The sequence below is a fragment of the Stenella coeruleoalba genome (assembly GCF_951394435.1).
Source record: "Stenella coeruleoalba genome assembly, chromosome: 15".
NCBI lineage: Eukaryota > Metazoa > Chordata > Mammalia > Artiodactyla > Delphinidae > Stenella > Stenella coeruleoalba.
This window is the reverse complement of record NC_137161.1, coordinates 79,101,836-79,125,021: the sequence shown is the minus strand read 5'-3', so window position 1 is coordinate 79,125,021 and position 23,186 is coordinate 79,101,836. Positions and strand designations below refer to the sequence as shown.

At 43.3% G+C, this 23,186-nt stretch overlaps 1 protein-coding gene across 1 annotated transcript in view; it reads right to left on the bottom strand.

Moving 5' to 3' along the window:
* NSUN5 (NOP2/Sun RNA methyltransferase 5) overlaps nt 1–23,186 on the bottom strand; it is a 35,360-nt gene extending 12,174 nt beyond the window's left edge. Inside the window, exons 1-4 of the mRNA XM_079943702.1 lie at nt 22,518–23,186; nt 22,290–22,412; nt 21,615–21,789; nt 21,410–21,518 (exon numbers count right to left, since the gene is read on the bottom strand). Coding sequence (XP_079799828.1) covers nt 21,410–21,518; nt 21,615–21,789; nt 22,290–22,412; nt 22,518–22,739 — 629 coding nt within the window. The 5' untranslated portion in view covers nt 22,740–23,186. The remainder of the gene's footprint in view (nt 1–21,409; nt 21,519–21,614; nt 21,790–22,289; nt 22,413–22,517) is intronic.

Here is a 23,186-nt window from a genome sequence, read left to right as displayed (position 1 = left end):
AAGACATACAGATGGCCAACAAACACATGAAAAGCTGCTCAACATCACTAATTATTAGAGAAATGCAAATCAAAACTACGAGGTACCACCTCACACTGGTCAGAATGGCCATCATCAAAAAACCTACAAACAATAAATGCTGGAGAGGATGTGGAGAAAAGGGAACACTCATACACTGTTGGTGGGAATGTAAATTGATTCAGCCACAATGGAAAACAGTATGGAGGTTCCTTAAAAAAAATAAAAATAGAACTACCATACAACCCAACAATCCCACTACTGGGCATATACCCAGAGAAAACCATAATTCAAAAAAACATAGGCACCCCAATGTTCATTTCAGCACTATTTACAACAGCCAGGACATGGACGCAACCTAAATGTCCATCAACAGAGGAAAGGATAAAGAAGATGTGGTATATACACAATGGATATATAGATATACACAATGGAATATTACTCAGCCATAAAAAGGAATGAAATTGGGTCATTTGTAGAGACGTGGATGGACCTAGAGAATGTCATACAGAGTGAAGTCAGAAAGAGAAAACCAAATATCTTATAATAACGCATATATGTGGGATCTAGAAAATTGTATAGGTGCTTGCAAAGCAGAAATAGAGATACAGACGTTGAGAACAAATGTACGGATAGCAAGGGGGAAAGGCGTGGGGTGTGAGGAAGTGGGAGACTGGGATTGACACATATACATTATTGATACTATGTATGAAACAGACAACTGTTGAGAACATACTGTATAGCACAGGGAACTCTACCTAATGCACTGTGGTAACCTAAATGGGAAGGAAGTCCAAAGGGAGGGGATATCTGTTATGTGTACAGCTGATTTCATTCTGTTGTGCAGTGGAGGCTAACACAACATTGTAAAGCAACCATACTCCAATAAAAATTTAGAAAAATCAATCTGAAAAAACAACATAAGAGAATACTATGAACAAACAGTTATATGCCAACAAAAGACAACCTAGAAGAAATGGATAAACTTCTAAAAACATACAATCCTACAAGACTGAATCAGGAAGAAATAGACAAATCTGAAGAGACCAATCACTAGTAGTAAAATTGAATCAGTAATCAAAAAACTCCCAGCAAACAAAACTCCAGGACCAGATGGTTTCACAGGGAAATTCTACCAAATATATAAGGAAGAGCTAATACCTATCCTTCTCAAACTATTACAAAAAAACTGAAGACGGAACACTCCCATATTCATTCTACAAGGTCATCATTACCCTGCTACCAAAATCAGACAAAGAAACACTCCAAAAAAAAAAAGAAAATTACAGGCCAATATCTCTGATGAATATGGATGCAAAAATCCTCAATAAAATATTCGCAAACTGAATTTTAACAATATATAAAAAGGATCATACACCATAATCAAGTGGGATTTATTCCAGGGATGGTTCAATATCCCCAAATCAATCAATGTGATACACCACATCAATAAAAGGAAGGATAAAAATCACAAGACCATCTCAATAAATGCAGAAAAAGCATCTGAAAAAATTCAACATCTATTCATGATGAAAACTCTCATCGAAGTTGGTATTAAAGTAACATATCTCAACATAACAAAGTCTGTATATGACAAACCCACAGCTCACATCATACTCAATGGGGAAAAGCTAAAAGCTTTTCCTCTAAAATCAGGAATAAGACAAGGATGCCCACTCTAGCCACTTCTATTTAACACAGTATTGGAAGTCCTATCCAAAGCAATCAGACAAGAAAAAGAAATAAAAATGCATCCAAATTGGAAGGGAAGTAAAACTATCACTATTTACAGATGACAAGATAAAGAAAACCCTAAAGTTGCCACAAAAAAACTGTTCATTAGAAAATGAATCCAGTAAAGTTGCAGGGTACAAGATTAGCATTATACACTTTTCTATGCACTAATAATGAACTATTAGAAAGCAAAACAATCCTGTTCAAAAGTACATCAAAAAGAATTAAATAACTAGGAATAAACTTAACCACAGAGGTTAAACTTAACCACCTATACTCTGAAAACTATGACACTGATGAAGGAAACTGAGATGATACAAAGAAATGGAAAGATACCCATATTAAGGGATTGGAAGAATTTAAATTGTTAAAATGTCCATACTATCCAAAACAATCTACAGATTTAATGCAATCCCTATCAAAATATCCATGACATTTTTCATAGAACTAGAACAAATAATCTTAAAATTTATATGGAACCACAAAAGACCCTGAATAGCCAAAGCAATCTTGAGAAAAAAGAACAAAGCCAGAGGTATGAAGCTCCCAGACTTCAGACTCTACTACAAAGCTACACTAATCAAAACAGTAAGGTACTGGCCAAAACACAGACACATAGATCAATGAAACAGAACAGAGAGCCCAGAAATAAACCCACAAACTTATGGTCAATTAATCTATGACAACAGAGGCAAGAATATACAAAAGGGAAAAGACAAAGTCTCTTCAATAGGTGGTGCTAGGAAAAACAGACAGCTGTATGTAAAAGAATGAAATTAGAACATTTTCTCACACCATATACAAAAATAAACTCAAATCAATTAAAGACCTACATGTAAGACCAGACACCAAAAAACTCCTAGAAGAAAACATAGGCAGAACACTCTTTGACATTAATTGTAGGGGAATTCCCTGGCAGTCCAGTGGTTAGGACTCTGTCCTTCCTCTGCAGGGGACACGGGTTCAATCCCTGGTCAGGGAACAAACAAAGATTCTACAAGCTGCGTAGCGCAGCCAAAAACAAACAAACAAAAAAAAACTAGCAATTTTTTTGTTTTTTGATCTGTCTCCTATGGCAAAGGAAACAAAATAAATAAATAGGACTAGTTAAACTTAAAAGCTTTGGTACAGCAAAGGAAACCACTGACAAAATGAAAAGACAACCTACTGAATGACAGAAAATATTCACGAATGATATGACTGATAGGGATTAACATCCAAAAACATATAAACAGCTAAGACAACTCAACATCAAAAATACAAACAACTGGGCTTCCCTGGTGGCACAGTAGTTGAGAGTCCGCCTGCCGATGCAGGGGACACGGGTTCGTGCCCCGGTCCAGGAAGATCCCACATGCCGCGGAACGGCTAGGCCCGTGAGCCATGGCCACTGAGCCTGCGTGTCTGGAGCCTGTGCTCCGCAACGGGAGAGACCACAACAGTGAGAGGCCCGCATACCGCAAAAAAAAAAAATGTGGAGAAGGCATGAATAGACATTTTTCCAAAGAAGACATACAGATGGCCAACAGGCATATGAAAAGATGCTCAACATTGCTAATCAGAGACATGCAAATCAAAACCACAATGAGCTATCACCTCACACCCATCAGCCATCAGAAAGGCCATCAACAAAAAGAACACAAATAACAAATGTTGGCAAGGATGTGGAGAAAAGGGAACTCTAGTACACTGCTGGTGGGAATGTAAATTGGTGCAGCCACTATGGAAAAACAGTATGAAGGTCACTCAAAAAACTAAAAATATAACTACCATATGATCCAGCAATTCTACTCCTGGGTATATATGTGAAGAAAATGAAGTAACACTAATTTGAAAAGATACATGCACTCCAATGTTCATAGCAGCATTATTTACAATATCCAAGTTACTGAAGCAACCTCAGTGTCCATCGATAGATGAATGGATAAAGAAAATGTGGCATACATACACAACAGACTATTACTCTGCCATAAAGAATGAAATTCTGCCATTAGCAAGAATGTGGACAAACTTGGAGGGTATTATGCTTAGTGAAAGAGAGAAAGACAAATTCTGTATGTTATCACTTATATGTGGAATTTAAAAATAAATTAACAAATACAACAAAACAAACAGATTCACAGATACAGAGAACACCACAATGGTTACCAGTGGGGAGGGGTGTAGTGGAATAACTGAGGACATGGAAAGGAGACGTGACCCGTGAGCCCCCCCTCGGCAAACCGAGGGCTAGCGAATAAGTCAGAACCCCTCGGCAAACCGAGGGCTAGCGAATAGGCCAGGACTGCAGGCAGTCCTGGATACTTTGGGCACTGATCCATGAAATGACCTCAGTATAATCAGAACACAAGGAAACGTCCTTGTGCTACTTTAGTATAATCAGAATGATGGGAACACAAGGAGATGTCCTTGTGCTGCTTATGAGCTCAAGGACGAAGCACGGCATGTCAAGAAAGCCCATTGTTGCTTGTATAATCAATAAAAGCATATGTTGCTGCTTTGGATTTCTGGAATGTTAAGAAAACAAGTCTTAAGATGTAAACATAGATAATGCTTAAATAAAAGCTACCACAGCAGGACAGATGGCACTGTATTCTACTGCTGTGCTTCTGCACAATTCATCTCGTGTGATGAGCTTACTTTGGGCCCTGTCATAACAAAACTACAACAGAGGGGGAAGGAGGGAGGGGCAAGATAGAGGTAGGGGATTAAGAGGTACAGTACAGAGAATGTAGCCAATATTTTATAATAACTTTAAATGGAGCATAATCTATAAAAATATTGAATCACTATGTTGTATACCTGAAACTAATATAATATTGTAAATCGACTACACTTCAATTTAGGAAAAAAAAAACAGTACGGTATTGGCATGAATATAGACACAGATCAACGAATCAGAATAGAGAACCCAGAAATTAACCCACAAATATATGGTCAAGTATACAGTTAAGGAGCCAAGAATATACAGTGAGGAAAGGACAGTCTCCTCAATAGATGGCATTGAGAAAACTGGACAGCTGCGAATAAAAGAATGAAACTGGACCACTATCTTACACCGCACACAATAAATTAACTCAAAATGGATTAAAGACTTGAATGTATGTGGCATATTACTCAGCTATAAAAAGAATGAAATCTTGCCATTTGTTGACAATATGGATGGACCTAGGGGTTATTATACTAAGTGAAATAAGTCAGAGAAAGAAAAATACTATATGATTTCACTTATATGTGGAATGTAGAAAAAAGATGAATAAACGTAACAAAACAGAAACAGAGTTACAGATACCAAGAACAGGTGATTGCCAGAGGGCAGGAGGGTGGCAGGGAGGAGAGAAATAGGTGAGGGAGATTAATAGGTGAGGGAGATTAAGAGCTTCCTTGGGCTTCCCTGGTGGCGCAGTGGTTGAGAGTCCGCCTGCCGATGCAGGGGACACAGGTTGGTGCCCCGGTCCGGGAAGATCCCACATGCCGCGGAGCGGCTGGGCCCGTGAGCCATGGCCACTGAGCCTGCGCGTCCGGAGACTGTGCTCCGCAACTGGGGAGGCCACAACAGTGAGAGGCCCGCATACCACAAAAAAAAAAAAAAAGAGGTACAAGCTTCCAGTTACAAAAAAAATGAGTCGGTCTTCCCTGGTGGCGCAGTGGTTACGAATACGTCTGCCAATGCAGGGGACACAGGTTCAAGCCCTGGTCCAGGAAGATCCCACACACCGCGGTGCAACTAAGCCCATGTGCCACAACTACTAAGCCCGCGCTCTAGAGCCCACAAGCCACAACTACTGAGCCCACGTGCCACAACTACTGAAGCCCATGTGCCTAGAGCCCGTGCTCCACAACAAGAGCAACCACTACAATGAGAAGCCCGCGCACCGCAACGAAGAGTAGCCCCCGCTCACAGCAACTAGAGAAAGCCTGCACGCAGCAACGAAGACCCAATGCAGCCAAAAATAAATAAATTAATTTTTTAAAAAAATGAGTCACGGGTATGAAATGTACAGTATGGGGAATATAGTCAATAACTATGTAATATCTTTGTATGGTGATGGATGGTAACTAGACTTATCAATTGTGGTGATCGTTTTGAAATGTACAGAAATATCAAATCACTATGCTGTGTAACATGAATTAACAGTGTTATAGGTCAATTATACTTCAAAAACAAATCAACCAACTCATAGAAAATGAGATCAGATTTGTGGTTACCAAAGATAAGGGGGAACTGGATGAAGGTAGTCAAAAGGTACAAACTTCCAGTTATACAATAAATAAAGTATTAGGAACGTAACATACACCATGATAAATATAATTAATACCGATATATGTTACATATGAAAGTTGTTAAGAGAATAAATCCTAAGAGTTCTCATCACAAGGAAGAATATATTTCTTTTCCATCTCTTTCATTCTGTATCTATGTGAGATGATGGATGGTCACTAAACTTACTGTGGTCATCATTTCATGATGTATGTAAGTGAAATCATTATGCTGTGCACCTCAGACTTCTACTGTGCTGTATGTCAATTACATCTCAATAAAACTGAAAGGAAAATAAAAGACTTGTATGTAAAACCTGAAACCATAAAATGCCTAGAAGAAAACAGGTGTAAGCTCCTTTACATCATCCTTGGCAACGATTTTTTGGATTTGACACCAAAAGCAAAGGCAACAGGGGCTTCCCTGGTGGCGCAGTGTTTGAGGGTCCGCCTGCCGATGCAGGGGATATGGGTTCGTGCCCCGATCCGGGAAGATCCCACATGCCACGGAGCGGCTGGGCCCGTGAGCCATGGCCGCTGAACCTGCGCATCCAGAGCCTGTGCTCCGCAACGGGAGAGGCCACAACAGTGAGAGGCCCGCGTACCACAAAAAAAAAAAAAAAAAAAAAAAAAAAAAAAAGCAAAGGCAACAAAAGCAAGCAAAACAAACACAAAAACCAAGTGACACTACATCAAAGCTTCTGCACAGCAAAGGAAACCATCAACAAAATGAAAAGGCAATCTATGGAATGGGGGGAAATATTTGCAAATCATGTATCTGATAAGGGCTTAATATCCAAAATACACAGCGAACTCATACAACTCAACAGTTTATTAAAAACACCCAATTAAAAAATGGGCAGAGCCTCTAGAGAGATATTTTTCCAAAGAAGACATACAGATGGCCAACAGGTACACTACACTGTACGGTTGTTAGCATAAGTGACACCATCATAAGTCAGGACAGTTTCTCCTGTCCTGCTGACTCTACTCAGGACTGTACTGTGCAGTAAATCTTCTCTGCCATCAGGGCTTTGTAGTTAATAGACAGTGTTTAATAATCATTAGGACCAGTGGCCTCTATGCTCCGTTAGTCCCCAAACAATGATGAAAACCTTCGCTGGTGTATTCCCAGCACCCATGAGACTCATTACTGATTTATAAATCTTGACTTAGGAATGCATGCCCTGTTTCCAAGGACCTACCCGCATACCCTAGGTTAACTATAAAATTGTCCCATTGGCCCCTCTGCTGTGCAGAGTGCAGCAACGAATCCTTCCAGATTGTTGTCTGACCAATCCCACCCCGTAAGTTACCCTATAATAAACTGATCCATTGATTATCTAGAGCTGCCTGCCTCATTTTTCGGCCTCCTGATGCCTTCTCAGTTCAGTGGGCACTTTTCATTCCCTCCATCCTCCAACAATTGGCAAGCCAGTCAGGAAACTGAAAACGACACAGGAATGGGTAAAGGGGCAGTAAAGCCCATTGATGGTAGGGGAAATCCCAGGCTGGCCAGCCACTTCCACGTGCAGTGATTTGGCCAGGCTTAGGGAACACTTCCAGCCAGTTTGTGAGTACAGGGATGCCCCCAAAACACCAAAGGGCTTATGAGATATATCAACTGAAGCGGTGGGAAAGCAAAAAGTGGAAAAACAAAGTAAGCTATTGCATTGCATGACCTTTGTTATGCGCTCTAATGACTGGCACAGAAAAAGAATTACAGCTCAACAGGGAACTAAAGAAGACTAAAGAGGCGCCGGCATTAGAAAGGGATGTCCAGATGGCATGTTCCACCACTTCAGACATAATTAAGGACAATACAACAGGAAGAACATGTTGAAGTGATAACATGTAAGATGCCTAAAATGCAGGGCCACAGGCTGTTCCATTCAAACGTGAGGAGCTTTTCATAGGAGAACTGGGACCCCAAGAGGTGGGATCCTTGGGATAACTACATGTCAGAAGATGTGGACATAACTCTAGAGGAGGAAGACCTGCAGGCAAGACCTCTGATCCAAACTACAACACAGGCCACTAGGGAGCCAGGAGATAACCGAGACGAGATCCCTAGAATCCAAGACACAACTATGCGGGGATATTTCTCCACTGAGTTAGAATTCACTGGCAGGTTTAAACAAAAGAGTAGGAAAGGAATTGCAGCCTGGGTGCTCCGTTCATGGGATACTGGGAGAAATGACATTATATTAAATGAGTCAGAAACATCAAAAATGGCCTTGGTCACAGCACAGCCCACCCTCCAGCAACATTTGTATGCGACTGGGTTGGGAGAAACCCAAGGGTGGCTACAGCCACCCTGATTGACTAGATACGTGCAGGTATACACACGGCTGGGCCAAATGAGGGGGATGTGCCGTCCCCATCCTGAAGATCGGCCTCTACGCAAGAGTTACAAGAAATAGCTACGGGAATTGGGAACAAAGCATGCTACCTATGCTCCTAATTTCCGAGAACTTGATGAAGAGTTATTTACAACAGGTATAAAGGATGGTATCCTGCAGTCTACTCTAGGAGCTTGGTACGGGACCTTAGTTTCAGTTTTGGCCCCAATGGTTAATCGACTCATTCAGACGGGGCACCCATGACAGCTGATCTAAGCAAAACTGAAAAGATCTGGCATAAGAGAAACAGAAGGGGAGACAAAGGCAAAGAGAAAAAAACGAAAAGTGAGGACACTAAACAAAGGGGCCCAACTAGAATTTCCCACAATTATGGTAAGACCTGGTATTAGCTGGAACCCGTAAGGAGAATATAAATAACCTAATCTGATCCTTTTAACCTCATGGAAAGCATTACCCAATGAAATAAGTTTACTCTTCAGCCAGCAAGAGAAAAAGAGGAACAGGCTTAAGCCTATGCTCCACAGGGGCAGGAAGATAACGAACAGGGGTGCAGGGCTTCCCTGGTGGCGCAGTGGTTGGGAGTCCGCCTGCCGATGCAGGTGACGCGGGATCGTGCCCCAGTCCGGGAGGATCCCGCGTGCCGCGGAGCAGCTGGGCCCATGGGCCATGGCCGCTGGGCCTGTGCAGCCGGAGCCTGTGCTCCGCAACGGGAGAGGCCACAGCAGTGAGAGGCCCGCGTACCACAAAAAAAAAAAAAAAAAAAAAAAAAGAACAGGGGTGCATATGCCCCACTCCTAGGGGTTAGGGGTGAAGTCAAGGTCGCTCCTTGGTGCAGGCCACAAGGGGCAACTGGAGGTCCCATACTGAACTATTAGTCCCACACCAATAAACAGACTGTCCTGGCTTTAACAGACAGTGTGCCAAGTGTACCCTGATTTATGGGAATCCATCCAAGTTCCAAGGGGAAATACAAGCCACTGATGGATATGGAGGCCAGAGGTGAGGATGAAACAAGTGAGCCTGTATTTACAAGTTGGAAGACCCCCCACCCCCCGGACCCTGCTCATCCCCTTCTGGTTTATATTTTCCCCATACCTGAGTATATTTTGGGTGTGGATGTCCTACGGGACCTGGACCTCATAACCAGCATGAGCGAGTTCCACTTATAGATCCGAGCAGTCAAGCCTGCAATGGTGGATCATGGTAAACGGGATCCTGTAAAGTTGCCTATCCCGTGGAGAGTGGTGGCAATAAAAAATATCACCTACCTGGGGGACAGGAAAAAATAACAGCTACTGTCAAGGAATTAGAGAAGGTGGAAGTTAAAAGACCGGCACAAAGCCCGCTAAATAGCCCCATGTGGCTGGTGGAAAAACCAAACCTGGCGCATGATAATAGATTACAGAGAATTAAACAAGGCAACACCTCCCTATCTATGCAGCAGTTCCAAACAGCCCAACCCCTGGATCCAATTCCTCTTCCCTTTAGACAGATCACTGTGTCTTAGGTTTGTCTAATACCTTTTTCAGCACACCCTTAGATAAGGAGTCCCAGGACCAGTTCATCTTCACGTGGAATGGGAGACAACAGACTTTTACTGTCTTATCCCAAGGTTGTCTGTATAGTCCTGCTGTATGTCATGGGATGGTGGCCTGGGATTTGGAAAACTGGGCTTTCCCTCCCTCTTTAGTTCTCTATCATTACATCGATGAGATGTCAAGCTGTGATGCCTTGCGCTCTCTTCCCCAAGCCACTACGCCTCTTCAGGAACATTTAAAAGCACAGGGATGGGAGGCAAATGTCAACAAGGTGCAAGGACGGAGACAGTCAGTAAAGCTCTTTGGAGTTACCTGGTCTGGCAAGACTAAAGTGATGCCTGAGGCTGTTTTGATAAAACACAGGTGTATCCCATGCCCTGACATGTAAAAGAACTACAGGCCTTTATAGGTCTGCTAGGGTACTGGCACCCTTCTACTCCCCACCTCGACCAGACATTAAAACCACTATATGCTTTAATGAAAAAGAGAACAATCTGGGACTGGAATACCCCACAAGAGGCTTCTGCAAAGGCCAAGCTGATTGTCCAAGGACTGAGGGTGTTAATGCCAGGTGCAAGTTGCGAATTGGATTTAAGTATATACATCCAGATGGGTTTGGGTGGAGGCTCTAGCAGCAACAAAATGGGAAATAAGTCCTGCTAGGAGTTTGGTCTCAATAACAGAAAGGGGCAGAGAACCGGTATGGTCCTAAAGAAAAACAACTGTCAGCAGTTTACCTAGCCTTACAACAAACCAGGGGTCTGACCACTGACCTACCGGCTGACATACAGAATTCCTACCTGTGTGCGACTGAGCACCTTACAAAGTGTAAGCCTACTCAACAGAAAAGCACCCTCTCCCGGGAGGTGCATGCCTGATTAGGGCCGGTGACCTACAGCGACCCACCAAAGACCCCCGCAACATCACCTGCTGCATCCCCTCTACCACAGGTACAGGGAGATACCGGGATGCCCCCTGCTAACACATGATACACGATGTCAGCTGTAGGGCCAAGCCGCTCGGTGGTCCTCCACAGCTGCTTGGCTCCGGATGTCCTCTGGTTCAAGGGACTGAACCAAGTAGTCAGTGGGCAGAACCCAGAGCCACGTGGCTGGTGATCACCCACAAACCCATGCCCCTCAAGCTTACCACCTGGCATCAAAATAATCGGGAAATATTAAATAAACCTCTGTGGGGGGCTGAACTGAGGGCTGATATTTGGACTGCCTGCACGCAACCAGGTGCCAGCATGACCTTATGGCACTCGTCAACTCTGCCTGGTCATCACGAAGCAGCTGCATTAGCAAGAGCTTTGTTCCTGGAAGAATTACAGACCCCCTCTGACATGGCGGACTGGCTCCACCGAAAGTCGGGACACAGAGGCCCCAAAACTTGGGAAATGGTAAAAAAGCAGCATTTGCCTCTCCAATACGCAGACCTCTGAGTCACAGATAAGGGCGGCCCTAGGTGTCCTTTGAAGTGCCACCCTCTTCGACACACTCCAGGGTACACTGGACGCTCTGACCATCCAGTTACCAGATGACAAGCGGACTACATAGGGCCTTTGCCAGTGTCAGAAGGACATAAATATACTCCAACCTGTGCTGACACAGCCACTAGATTGATGCAATCCTTTACCAGTAAGAAAACCAACTAGGCTGCAACAATCAGAGGCCTGTCAAAATTGGAAGTTATGTATGGAACACCAGCCCAAACTGACATGAACAAGGAATCATTTCACTGGACATGAAATACAAGAGTGGGCAGAAACCCCAAGAAATACTTTGAACTTTCCATCTACCATACAGTCCCACCATGGCTGGCCTTATAGAGCATGTCAACATGTCAGAAGCCACATTAAAAGCCCCATCTCCTGACTGCACGTTAAGAGGTTGGTCCCTCCCCACTCCCTCCACGTTAAGAGGTCTGAAACTATCAGATGATTAAATGCTGTCCCCAGGATGACAACCTGCAGATGAATGGCTACCTGACCAGACACCAAGAGCCTGAGACTGCAGGTTCAGAAGGGAGGCCTTAAGCCTACCCTGTAGGAAGGTCTCCTTTCGCCACTGCCACAGGACCTCTGACCTACTGTTACTGTAATTCATTAGCATTTAAATTGGTCTCCCCCTTCCAGGTGGCTTGGTATCCTAATCCCTTGGGGCCTGGGTATTGCCTTCCCTCAATCAGGCCTTTTATATGGTAATAGGCCCCACCCAGACCCAAATCTCTCCAAAGCATTAGCACAAGGACCTGAAGTGGGTTTGCTCAAGTGGGTTCCTGCTGAGGCCCCAGGTACTGAAGACATTAAAGGACAAAATGAGTCGTACCACCTGCCAGGAAAAAGGCCAAAACCAGGGGTGGTTTTGGCCAACGGTGATCAAACAGCTATGGTGCTCATAAATGAGGATTTGCCTACCTTTCACCCCTAAAACATCTGTCTTATCACTCATAGTGTGTGCCTCATAGACTCCCTGGCTCTGGTTACCAGAAGTGTCCTCCTCTCCTGGGCCTCAACATATGCGAAGGTCCACAATCGCTCTGACTGCTGGGTCTGCAGCCTGTCTCCAATGCAGAGTAGATGCTGTGGACAGTTCATCTGTCCCACAGAACGGGACAATGGCTTGGTGACCAAAAATCCCCTTGGTGATCTGGTTCCTATACATGAAAGTTCTGTTTGATTATAGTGACTCTAAACAATATGTTTTTTCCCTGGTGCAAAACTGGTCAAGTAATCCCTGGACTCCCACAGCTTATATTTGGGGTGGTTTAGTGTGGCTGGGAGCTGCACAAGGAGTCTTGATGTCCAGAGCCCCCACCTGCATAGGAAGGACCAACCACGCCCAAACAAATCACAGATGTATGGGGGGCTTCCCTTTGAAGTCTGCTGAGGAACTCACAACATATCAAATGATGAAGGGACAGGAACGGAAGCAGCTTCCTATAGAACAGGCGACTTAATGGCTCCCAAACAAGGGATCTGGAAATGTGGAGCTTATCTGTGGCCTTATTTGCCGTAGTGGACGGGCCAACGGGCCGTCTCTTCTGGGCCGTACATACACCTCTTTACCAGGAGTTCCCTATAACCTTCCTGCTATTAAGTCCAGGTGGTGGGCCCATCATAGTATGTCATGGTGGGAATGGCCGACAAACAAGAAAACCAGTGTAAGTGCTAAACTAGAAATCCAAGTGTTAGCAATTTACCCCATCAGCTTTGAATGACTCCCATCTCTCCATGAAACCAGGAAACCACTCAAATGAGAAAGGTGGTGCTGCAAAACTATATGGCCTTAGATATGCTGACAGCCTCACAGGGAAGGACACGCACCGTAACTGGGCAGGAATGCTGCATTTACATCTTCATGTGAATCCAACATAACCGATTAACACTCCCATATGAAAACAGTCATTAATCAAATGGATGAAATCCCCTTTGCCCATGCTTTACCCACTGGCTTACTTCCCTCCCAGGTAAATGGAGAACCATAGTTCTTACTATACTTTTGTTTATTAGGAACACTTTGTTCGTGCTACTTCTTATACTGTTGCTTTGGGCTAGGGATACAAAAGCCACCTCTCGATATCTAGCCCTAGGGTCTACGTGGAAAAATTACAGACAAGATTATACGGGCCATCAAGATGTCAGGAGTGGAGTATATGGCTGTTAACATAACTGCCACAATCTTGGGCCCTTACAGTTTCTCCGGTCCTTCAGCTGATCCTACCCAGAACTGTACTGTGCAGTAAATCATTCCTATGTCATCAAGGGCTTTGTAGTTAATAGTGTTAATAATCATTAGGACCAGGTGGCCTCCGAGCTCTGTGAGTCCCCAGAGATGAAAACCTTCACTGACATATTCCCAGTGCCCACAGGACTAGTTACCCGTTCATGAATCTTGACGTAAGAATGCACATCCTGTCTCCAAGCACCTACCCCATACCCTAAGTTAACTATAAAACTCTCCCAATGGCCCCTCGGTGGTGCACAGGACAGGCATGAATGCTCCCGGGCTGCTGTCTGCCTGATCCAGATCCCACTCTGTGAGTAAGTTACCCTGTAAAAAACTCATCCATTGATTAGCTGGAGCTGCCTGCCTAGTTTTCAGTCTCAAGATGCCTTCTCAGTACAGTGGGTGCTTTTTGTTCCCTCTGTCCTCCAACATATGTGAAAAGATATTCTACATCACTAACCATCAGGGAAATGCAAATCAAAACCAAAATATCGGAGAGGAACCAAGATGGCGGAGTAGAAGGACGTGCTCTCACTCCCTCTTGTGAGAACACCAGAATCACAACTAGCTGCTGGACAATCATCGACAGGAAGACACTGGAACTCACCAGAAAAGATACCCCACATCCAAAGACAAAGGAGAAGCCACCGTGAGATGGTAGGAGGGGCGCAATCACAGTAAAATCAAATCCCATAACTGCTGGGTGGCTGACTCACAGACTGGAGAACACTTATACCACAGAAGTCCACCCACTGGAGTGAAGGTTCTAAGCCCCATGTCAGGGTTCCCAACCTGGGGGTCCGGCAACGGGAGGAGGAATTCCTAGAGAGTCAGACTTTGAAGCCTAGCGGGATTTGATTGCAGGACTTCGACAGGACTGGGGGAAACAGAGACTCCACTCTTGGAGGGCACACACAAAGTAGTGTGCACATCAGGACCCAGGGGAAGGAGCAGTGACCCCAGGGGAGACGGAACCAGACCTACCTGCTAGTGTGTTGGAGGGTCTCCTGCAGAGGTGGGGGGTGGCTGTGGCTCACCATGAGGACAAGGACACTGGCAGCAGGAGTTCTGGGAAGTAATCCTTGGCGCGAGCCCTCCCAGAGTCAGCCATTAGCCCTACCAAAGAGCCGGGAAGGCTCCAGTGCTGGGTTGCCTCAAGCCAAACAACTAACAGGGAGGGAACCCAGCCCCACCCATCAGCAGACAAGCAGATTCAAGTTTTACTGAGCTCTGCCCACCAGAGCAAAACCCAGCTCTACCCACCACCAGTCCCTCCCATCAGGAAACTTGCACAAGCCTCTTAGATAGCCTCAACCACCAGAGGGCAGACAGGAGAAGAAGAAATACAATCCTGCAGCCTGTGGAACAAAAACCACGTTCACAGAAAGACAAGATGAAAAAGCAGAGGGCTATGTACCAGATGAAGGAACAAGATAAAACCCCAGAAAAACAACTAAATGAAGTGGAGATAGGCAACCTCCCAGAAAGAGAATTCAGAATAATGATAGTAAAGATGATCCAGGACCTCGGAAAAAGAATGGAGGCAAACATCGAGAAGATACAAGAAATGTTTAACAAAGACCTAGAAGAATTAAAGAACAAACAAACAGAGATGAACAATACAATAACTGAAATGAAAACTACACTAGAAGGAACCAATAGCAGAATAACTGAGGCAGAAGAACGGATAAGTGACCTGGAAGACATAATGGTGGAATTCACTGCTGCAGAACAAAATAAAGAAAAAAGAATGAAAAGAAATGAAGACAGCCTCAGAGACCTCTGGGACAACATTAAATGAAACAACATTCGCATTATAGGGGTCCCATTAGGAGAAGAGAGGGAGAAATGCCAAGAGAAAATATTTGAAGAGATTATAGTTGAAAACTTCCCTAACATGGGAAAGGAAATAGCCACCCAAGTTCAGGAAGTGCAGCGAGTCCCATACAGGATAAGCCCAAGGAGAAACACGCTGAGACACACAGTAGTCAAATTGACAAAATTTAAAGAAAAAGAAAAATTACTGAAAGCAGCAAGGGAAAAATGACAAATAACATACAAGGGAACTCCCATAAGGTTAACAGCTGATTTCTCAGCAGAAACTCTACAAGCCGGAAGAGAGTGGCATGATATACTTAAAGTGATGAAAGGGAAGAACCTATAACCAAGATTATTCTACCTTGCAAGGATCTCATTCAGAATCGATGGAGAAATCAAAAGCTTTACAGACAAGCAAAAGTTAAGAGAATTCAGCACCATCAAACCAGCTCTACAACAAATGCTAAAGGAACTTCTCTAAGTGGGAAACACAAGAGAAGAAAAGGACCTACAAACACAAACCCAAAACAATTAAGAAAATGGTCATAGGAACATACATATCGATAATTACCTTAAACGTGAATGGATTAAATGCTCCAACCAAAAGACACAGGCTTCATGAATGGATACAAAAACAAGACCCATATATATGCTCTGTACAAGAGACCCACTTCAGACCTAGGGACACATACAGGCTGAAAGTGAGGGGATGGAAAAAGATATTCCATGCAAATGGAAATCAAAAGAAAGCTGGAGTAGCTATCCTCATATCACATAAAATAGACTTTAAAATAAAGAATGTTACAAGAGACAAGGAAGGACACTACATAATGATCAAGGGATCAATCCAAGAAGAAGAGATAACAATTATAAATATATATGCACCCAACATAGGAGCACCTCAATACATAAGGCAACTGCTAACAGCTATAAAAGAGGAAATCAACAGTAACACAATAATAGTGAGGGACTTTAACACCTCACTTACACCAATGGACAGATCTTCCAAAATGAAAATAAATAAGGAAACAAAAGCTTTAAATGACACAATAGACCAGATAGATTTAATTGATATTTATAGGACATTCCATCCAAAAACAGCAGATTACAATTTCTTCTCAAGTGCGCAGGGAACATTCTCCAGGATAGATCACATCTTGAGTCACAAATCAAGCCTCAGTAAATTTAAGAAAATTGAAATCATATCAAGCATCTTTTCTGACCACAATGCTATGAGATTAGAAATGAATTACAGGGAAAAAAACGTAAAAGACACAAACACATGGAGGCTAAACAATACGTTACTAAATAACCAAGAGATCACTGAAGAAATCAAAGAGGAAATCAAAAAATACCTAGAGACAAATGACAATGAAAACACGATGATCCAAAACCTATGGGATGCAGCAAAACCAGTTCTAAGAGGGAAGTTTATAGCTATACAAGCCTATCTCAAGAAACAAGAATAATCTCAAATAAACAATCTAACCTTACACCTACAGGAACAAGAGAAAGAAGAACAAACAAAACCCAAAGTTAGCAGAAGGAAAGAAATCATAAAGATCAGAGCAGAAATAAAAGAAAGAGAAACAAAGAAAACAATAACAAAGATCAATAAAACTAAAAGCTGGTTCTTTGAGAAGATAAACAATATTGATAAACCATTAGCCAGCCTCATCAAGAGGGAGAAGACTCAAATCAATAAAATTAGAAATGAAAAAGGAGAAGTTACAATAGACACCGCAGAAATACAAAGCATCCTAAGAGACTACTACAAGCAACTCTATGACAATAAAATGGACAACTTGGAAGAAACAGACACATTCTTAGAAAGATATAACCTTCCAAGAGTGAACCAGGAAGAAACAGAAAATATGAAGAGACCAATCACAAGTAATGAAACTAAAACTGTGATTAAAAATCTTCCAACAAACAAAAGTGCAGGACCAGATGGCTTCACAGGTGAATTCTATCAAACATTTAGAGAAGAGCTAACACCCATCCTGCTCAAACTCTTCCAAAAAATTGCAGAGGAAGGAACACTCCCAAACTCATTCTATGAGGCCACCATCACCCCAAAACCAGACAAAGATACTAAAAAAAAAGAAAATTACAAACCAATATCACTGATGAATATAGATGCAAATATCCTCAACAAAATACTAGCAAACAGACTCCAACAGCACATTAAAAGGATCATACACCATGATCAAGTGGGATTTATCCCAGGGATGCAAGGATTCTTCAATATATGTAAATCAATCAATGTGATACACCATATTAACAAATTGAAGAATAAAAACCATATGATCATCTCAATAGATGCAGAAAAAGCTTTTGACAAAATTCAACACCGATTTATGATAAAAAAACTCTCCAGAAAGTGGGCATAGAGGGAACCTACCTCAACATAATAAAGGCCATATACAACAAACCCACAGCAAACATCATTCTCAATGGTGAAAAACTGAAAGCATTTCCTCTAAGGTCAGGAACAAGACAAGGATGTCCACTCTCACCATTATTATTCAACATAGTTTTGGAAGTCCTAGCCACAGCCATCAGAGAAGAAAAAGAAATAAAAGGAATACAAATTGGAAAAGAAAAACTGTCACTGTTTGCAGATGACATGATACTATACATAGAGAATCCTAAAAATGCAACCAGAAAACTACTAGAGCTAATCAGTGAATTTGGGAAAGTTGCAGGACACAAAATTAATGCACAGAAATCTCTTGCATTCCTATACACTAACGGTGAAAAGTCTGAAAGAGAAATTAAGGAAACACTCCCATTTACCACTGCAACAAAGAGAATAAAATACCTAGGAATAAACCTACCTAGGGAGACAAAAGACCTGTATGCAGAAAACTATAAGACACTGATGAAAGAAATTAAAGATGATACCAACAGATGGAGAGATATACCATGTTCTTGGATTGGAAGAATCAATGTTGTGAAAATGACTATACTACCCAAAGCAATCTACAGATTCAATGCAATCCCTATCAAATTATCAATGGCATTTTTTAGGGAACTAGAACAAAAAGTCTTAAAATTTGTATGGAGATACAAAAGAGCCCGAACAGCCAAAGCAGTCTTGAGGGAAAAAAACGGAGCTGGAGGAATCAGACTCCCTGACTTCAGACTATACTACAAAGCTACAGTAATCAAGACAATATGGTACTGGCACAAAAACACAAACACAGATCAATGGAACAAGATAGAAAGCCCAGAGATAAACTCACGCACCTATGGTCAACTAATATATGACAAAGGAGGCAAGGATATACAATGGAGAAAAGACAGTCTCTTCAATAAGGGGTGCTGGGAAAACTGGACAGCTACAAGTAAAAGAATGAAATTAGAACACTCCCTAACACCATACACAAAAATGGATTCGAGACCTAAATGTAAGACCAGACACTACAAAACTCTTAGAGGAGAACACAGGAAGAACACTCTTTGACATAAATCACAGCAAGATCTTTTTTGATCCACCTCCTAGAGTAATGGAAATAAAAACAAAAATAAACAAATGGGACCTAATGAAACTTCAAAGCTTTCACACAGCAAAGGAAACCATAAACAAGACCAAAAGACAACCCTCAGAATGGGAGAAAATATTTGCAAACAAACCAATAGACAAAGGATTAATCTCCAAAATATATAAACAGCTCATGCAGCTCAATATTAAAGAAACAAACAACCCAATCCAGAAAAGGGCAGAAGACCTAAATAGACATTTCTCCAAAGAAGACATACAGATGGCCAAGAAGCACATGAAAAGCTGCTCAACATCACTAATTATGAGAGAAATGCAAATCAAAACTACAATGAGGTATCACCTCACACCAGTCAGAATGGGCATCATCAGAAAATCTACAAACAACAAATGCTGGAGAGGGTGTGAAGAAAAGGGACCCCTCTTGCACTGTTGGTGGGAATGTAAATTGATACAGCCACTATGGAGCACAGTATGGAGGTTCCTTAAAAAACTAAAAATAGGGAGCAGGAGAAGCGGGAGGAAAAAAAAAAAAAAAAAACTAAAAATAGAACTACCATATAACCCAACAATCCCACTACTGGGCATATACCCAGAGAAAACCATAATTCAAAAAGACACATGCACCCCAATGTTCATTGCAGCACTATTTACAATAGCCAGGTCATGGAAGCAACCTAAATGCCCATCGACAGATGAATGGATAAAGAAGGTGTGGAACATATATACAATGGAATATTACTCAGCCATAAAAAGGAACGAAATTGGGTCATTTGTAGAGACGTGGATGGATCTAGAGACTGTCATACAGCGTGAAGTAAGTCAGAAAGAGAAAAACAAATATCGTATATTAACACATATATGTGGAACCTAGAAAAATGGTATAGATGAACCAGTTTGCAGGGCAGAAATTGAGACACAGATGTAGAGAACAAACCTATGGACATCAAGGGCAGAAAGTGGCGCAGGGGAGGGGGGTGCTGGTGTGATGAATTGGGAGATTGATATTGACATATATACACTAATATGTATAAAATGGATAACAAGAACCTGCTGTATAAAAACAACAACAACAAAAAAAAAACCCCCAAAATATCACTTCACACCTGTTAGAATGGCTATTATCAAAAAGATAAGAAATAACAAGTGTTGGCAAAGATGTAGAGAAAAGGGAACACTTGTGCACTGTTGGTGAGACCATAAATTCATGCAGCCACTATGGAAAACAGTATGGAGGCGCCCTAAAAATTAACAATAGAACTACCATACAATCCATCAATTCTACTTCTGGGTGTTTATCCAAAGAACACAAAAACACTCAAAGAGATACATGCATCCCCACATTCATTGCAGCATTATTTACAACAGCTAAGTCATGGAAACAACATAAGTGTCCATCAATAGAAGAAGTGGATAAAGAAATTGATATATATACACAACAGAATATTATTCGGCCATTAAAAAGAATAAAATCTTGCCCTTTGCGACAACATGGATGGACCCTGACGGCATTATGCTAAATGAAATAAGTCACACAGAGAGAGACATACATTGTATGATCTCACTTTTATGTGGAATCTAATACAAAAACAAAAACCCAAGCTCATAAATACAGAGAACAGACTTGTGGTCACGAGAGACAGGGGGTGGGGTACAGGTGAGCGAAATGGGTGAAGGTTGTCACAGGGTACAAATTTCCAGTTATAAAATAAGTCCTGGGAATGTAATGTACAGCATGGTGACTACAGTTAATAATATCGCTTTGCATATTTAAAAGCTGCTAAGAGAATAAATGTTAAAAGTGCTCATCCTGAGGAAAAAACTTTACAACTATGTATGGTGCCGGATGCTAACTAGGCTTATTCTAGTGACCGTTTTGCAATATGTGTAAATATCAAATCATCACATTGTACACCTGAAACTAATAATGTGTTATATGTCAATTTTAAAAAAGGACGCTGCAAAATAATCCAATAATGCATTTAAGTACACTGTTTTGGCAGCATTTCTCTTAAATCTTAAATTTTGAATGAATAAGTTAACGTTAAAAAAAAGACAGTGCAGAGTTCAAAAGAAAGATGAATTTGGTTTGACAAGTGCTGCGACTGTGGTGTCTGTGAAGCAGTAACATGAACCTGAGAGTAGGACAATAGGAGAGAAGCCTAGACTGGGAGACTGAATGATCAGGTGAGAAGTAGGAGTCAGAGCCAGAGAAGAAATTGAGGGATACATTTAGAAAAATGTATCAGTAAAACAGGGCTCCCAAGAGAACCACTGTTTAAAGGATGAAGGAAGACAGGCCTTGAAAGGAAATGGAGAAACTGCTGGAAAAGTAGGAAGAAAACCTGAGCGCAGTCACAACCACCCTGACTCTCTCCCCACTGATCTCTTTCCCCAGGCTCCTTCCTAGATGAGAGCAGCCATTCACGGTTCTAAGCTCACCTGGAAGCCCGACCCTGGTAGGAGAATCCTTGTCTCTTAAAATAATCAACTGCATCCTCAGGGCAGGTCTTCAGAGTGTTCACTCGCACAAATCGAGGCACCTGGGAGGCTAGGAAACCATCAGCAGTGAGTGGGCAGGAACATGGACGGCTCTCTCCTGAGGGCCCGATGGCTACCTCCACCTCCACAACTCCTTCCAGCTCACCTGGGCCAGGTTTGGATCCCCCTTCCAACAGGTCCTCATTCTGGCTCACACCTCGGCGAACCTTGAGCCGGGCCAACTCGGCCTTCAGCCTTGCCTGGTGCCGGTCCAGCAGAGGCTTCCATCGGCCCCCGCGCCCTTTAAAGCCTCTTCCCAGCAATAACTCATATACTAGCACCTGGGGATGGGGAAAGGAAGACAGAAAACCTTGAGCATGAATATCTTGGAACGCCACAGTGTTGGAATTGGAAGAGCTAAACAGACCACCTGTAAAGACGGTAACAGGTAAAAGTGAAACACCTCATTCAAGGTCACACAAGAAATTAATGGCAGATACATGATTTGAACCTGGTGCCTTGCTTCCCAGTCCTGAACCCTCTCCCCACGGCTTCTCACCAGGAAAGCTCTGGATGCCAACCCTCCTCCCTGGTCAACGTCACAGTTTTGTTTTACCTAGAGAGTCCCTGCCGTCGCTACTTTGCACTTCCGTTCTTTATCTTTCACACAAGACTCGAAGGTAAAGCATGTTCATCCCACCTCAATTCATAACCCAGCGAGGGGCTGCGCCTTCTCATTTCAGAGGAGCGACTTGACAGAGCCACACCGTGCACGGTGGCGGAGCTGGGACCAGGTTAGGAGGGGCTCACCCCGCCCGCCCCGCCCCACCCCACCCGTCACCTTGGCCAAGTGCGGACGCAGCTTCTTCTCGGCGCGGAGAAGGCCGGCGCTGGCGATCACTGCGTCCAGCACGGTGGAGTAGCGCTGCGTCTCGCACACCAGCGCGTACAGCTGCTTCACGTTCTGCGCGCGGCCGAGAGAACCCAGGTGAGGCGGGGGCCGGGCCGGGGGAGGCCCCCGCCGGGCCCCCCCTCCCGGGCCCGAACTCCGAACCCCGTACCCCGCTACCTGGAAGCTGCTGCCGTACACCAGCCCCTTGAGGGAGCCCTGGCGACTCTCCACGCCGGCCAACACGGCCGCCGCCGCCGCGTACAACGCCATTCTCCACGCCCACGCGTGCGCCTTTACGGCTCTGTCGCGAAGTGCGCCTGGCTCCGCACCGCCCATCCCGCCCGGACTTCCGGGGTCAAAGGGCACGGAAGTTCCAGATCCGGGAGCCACAGTGCCCATCCAGGTACCCACAGGGCGTGTGCCAGGTGCCTGGCAGGGAGTGGAGACCGACGCTGGGAGCCCGGTTCACCACTTCTTCGCAGCTCTTCTCTTTTTTCTTTCTATTTTTGCCGATTTCACAGGCAAACAATGAGATTTTATTGATGTTTTAATTTCTGTGATTGAGGTTGAATATTTTCATGTATTATTGGCCATTTGTATTTCTGTTGTGACATGTAGATGTCTTTTGTTCATTCTTCTACCATCTTTCCCTTGGTGCTCTTTATGGATTAACAATATATACCTCTTATCTTAGGTTTTGCCATTTCTTCCAATTTATTGTTGCTTTTCTTTGTTTTCTGGCCGTGCCGCGCAGCCTGCGGGATCCTAGTTCCCCCAAACAGGGGTGGAACCCGCGCACCCTGCAGTGGAAGCACAGAGTCTAACCACTGGACTGCCAGGGAAGTC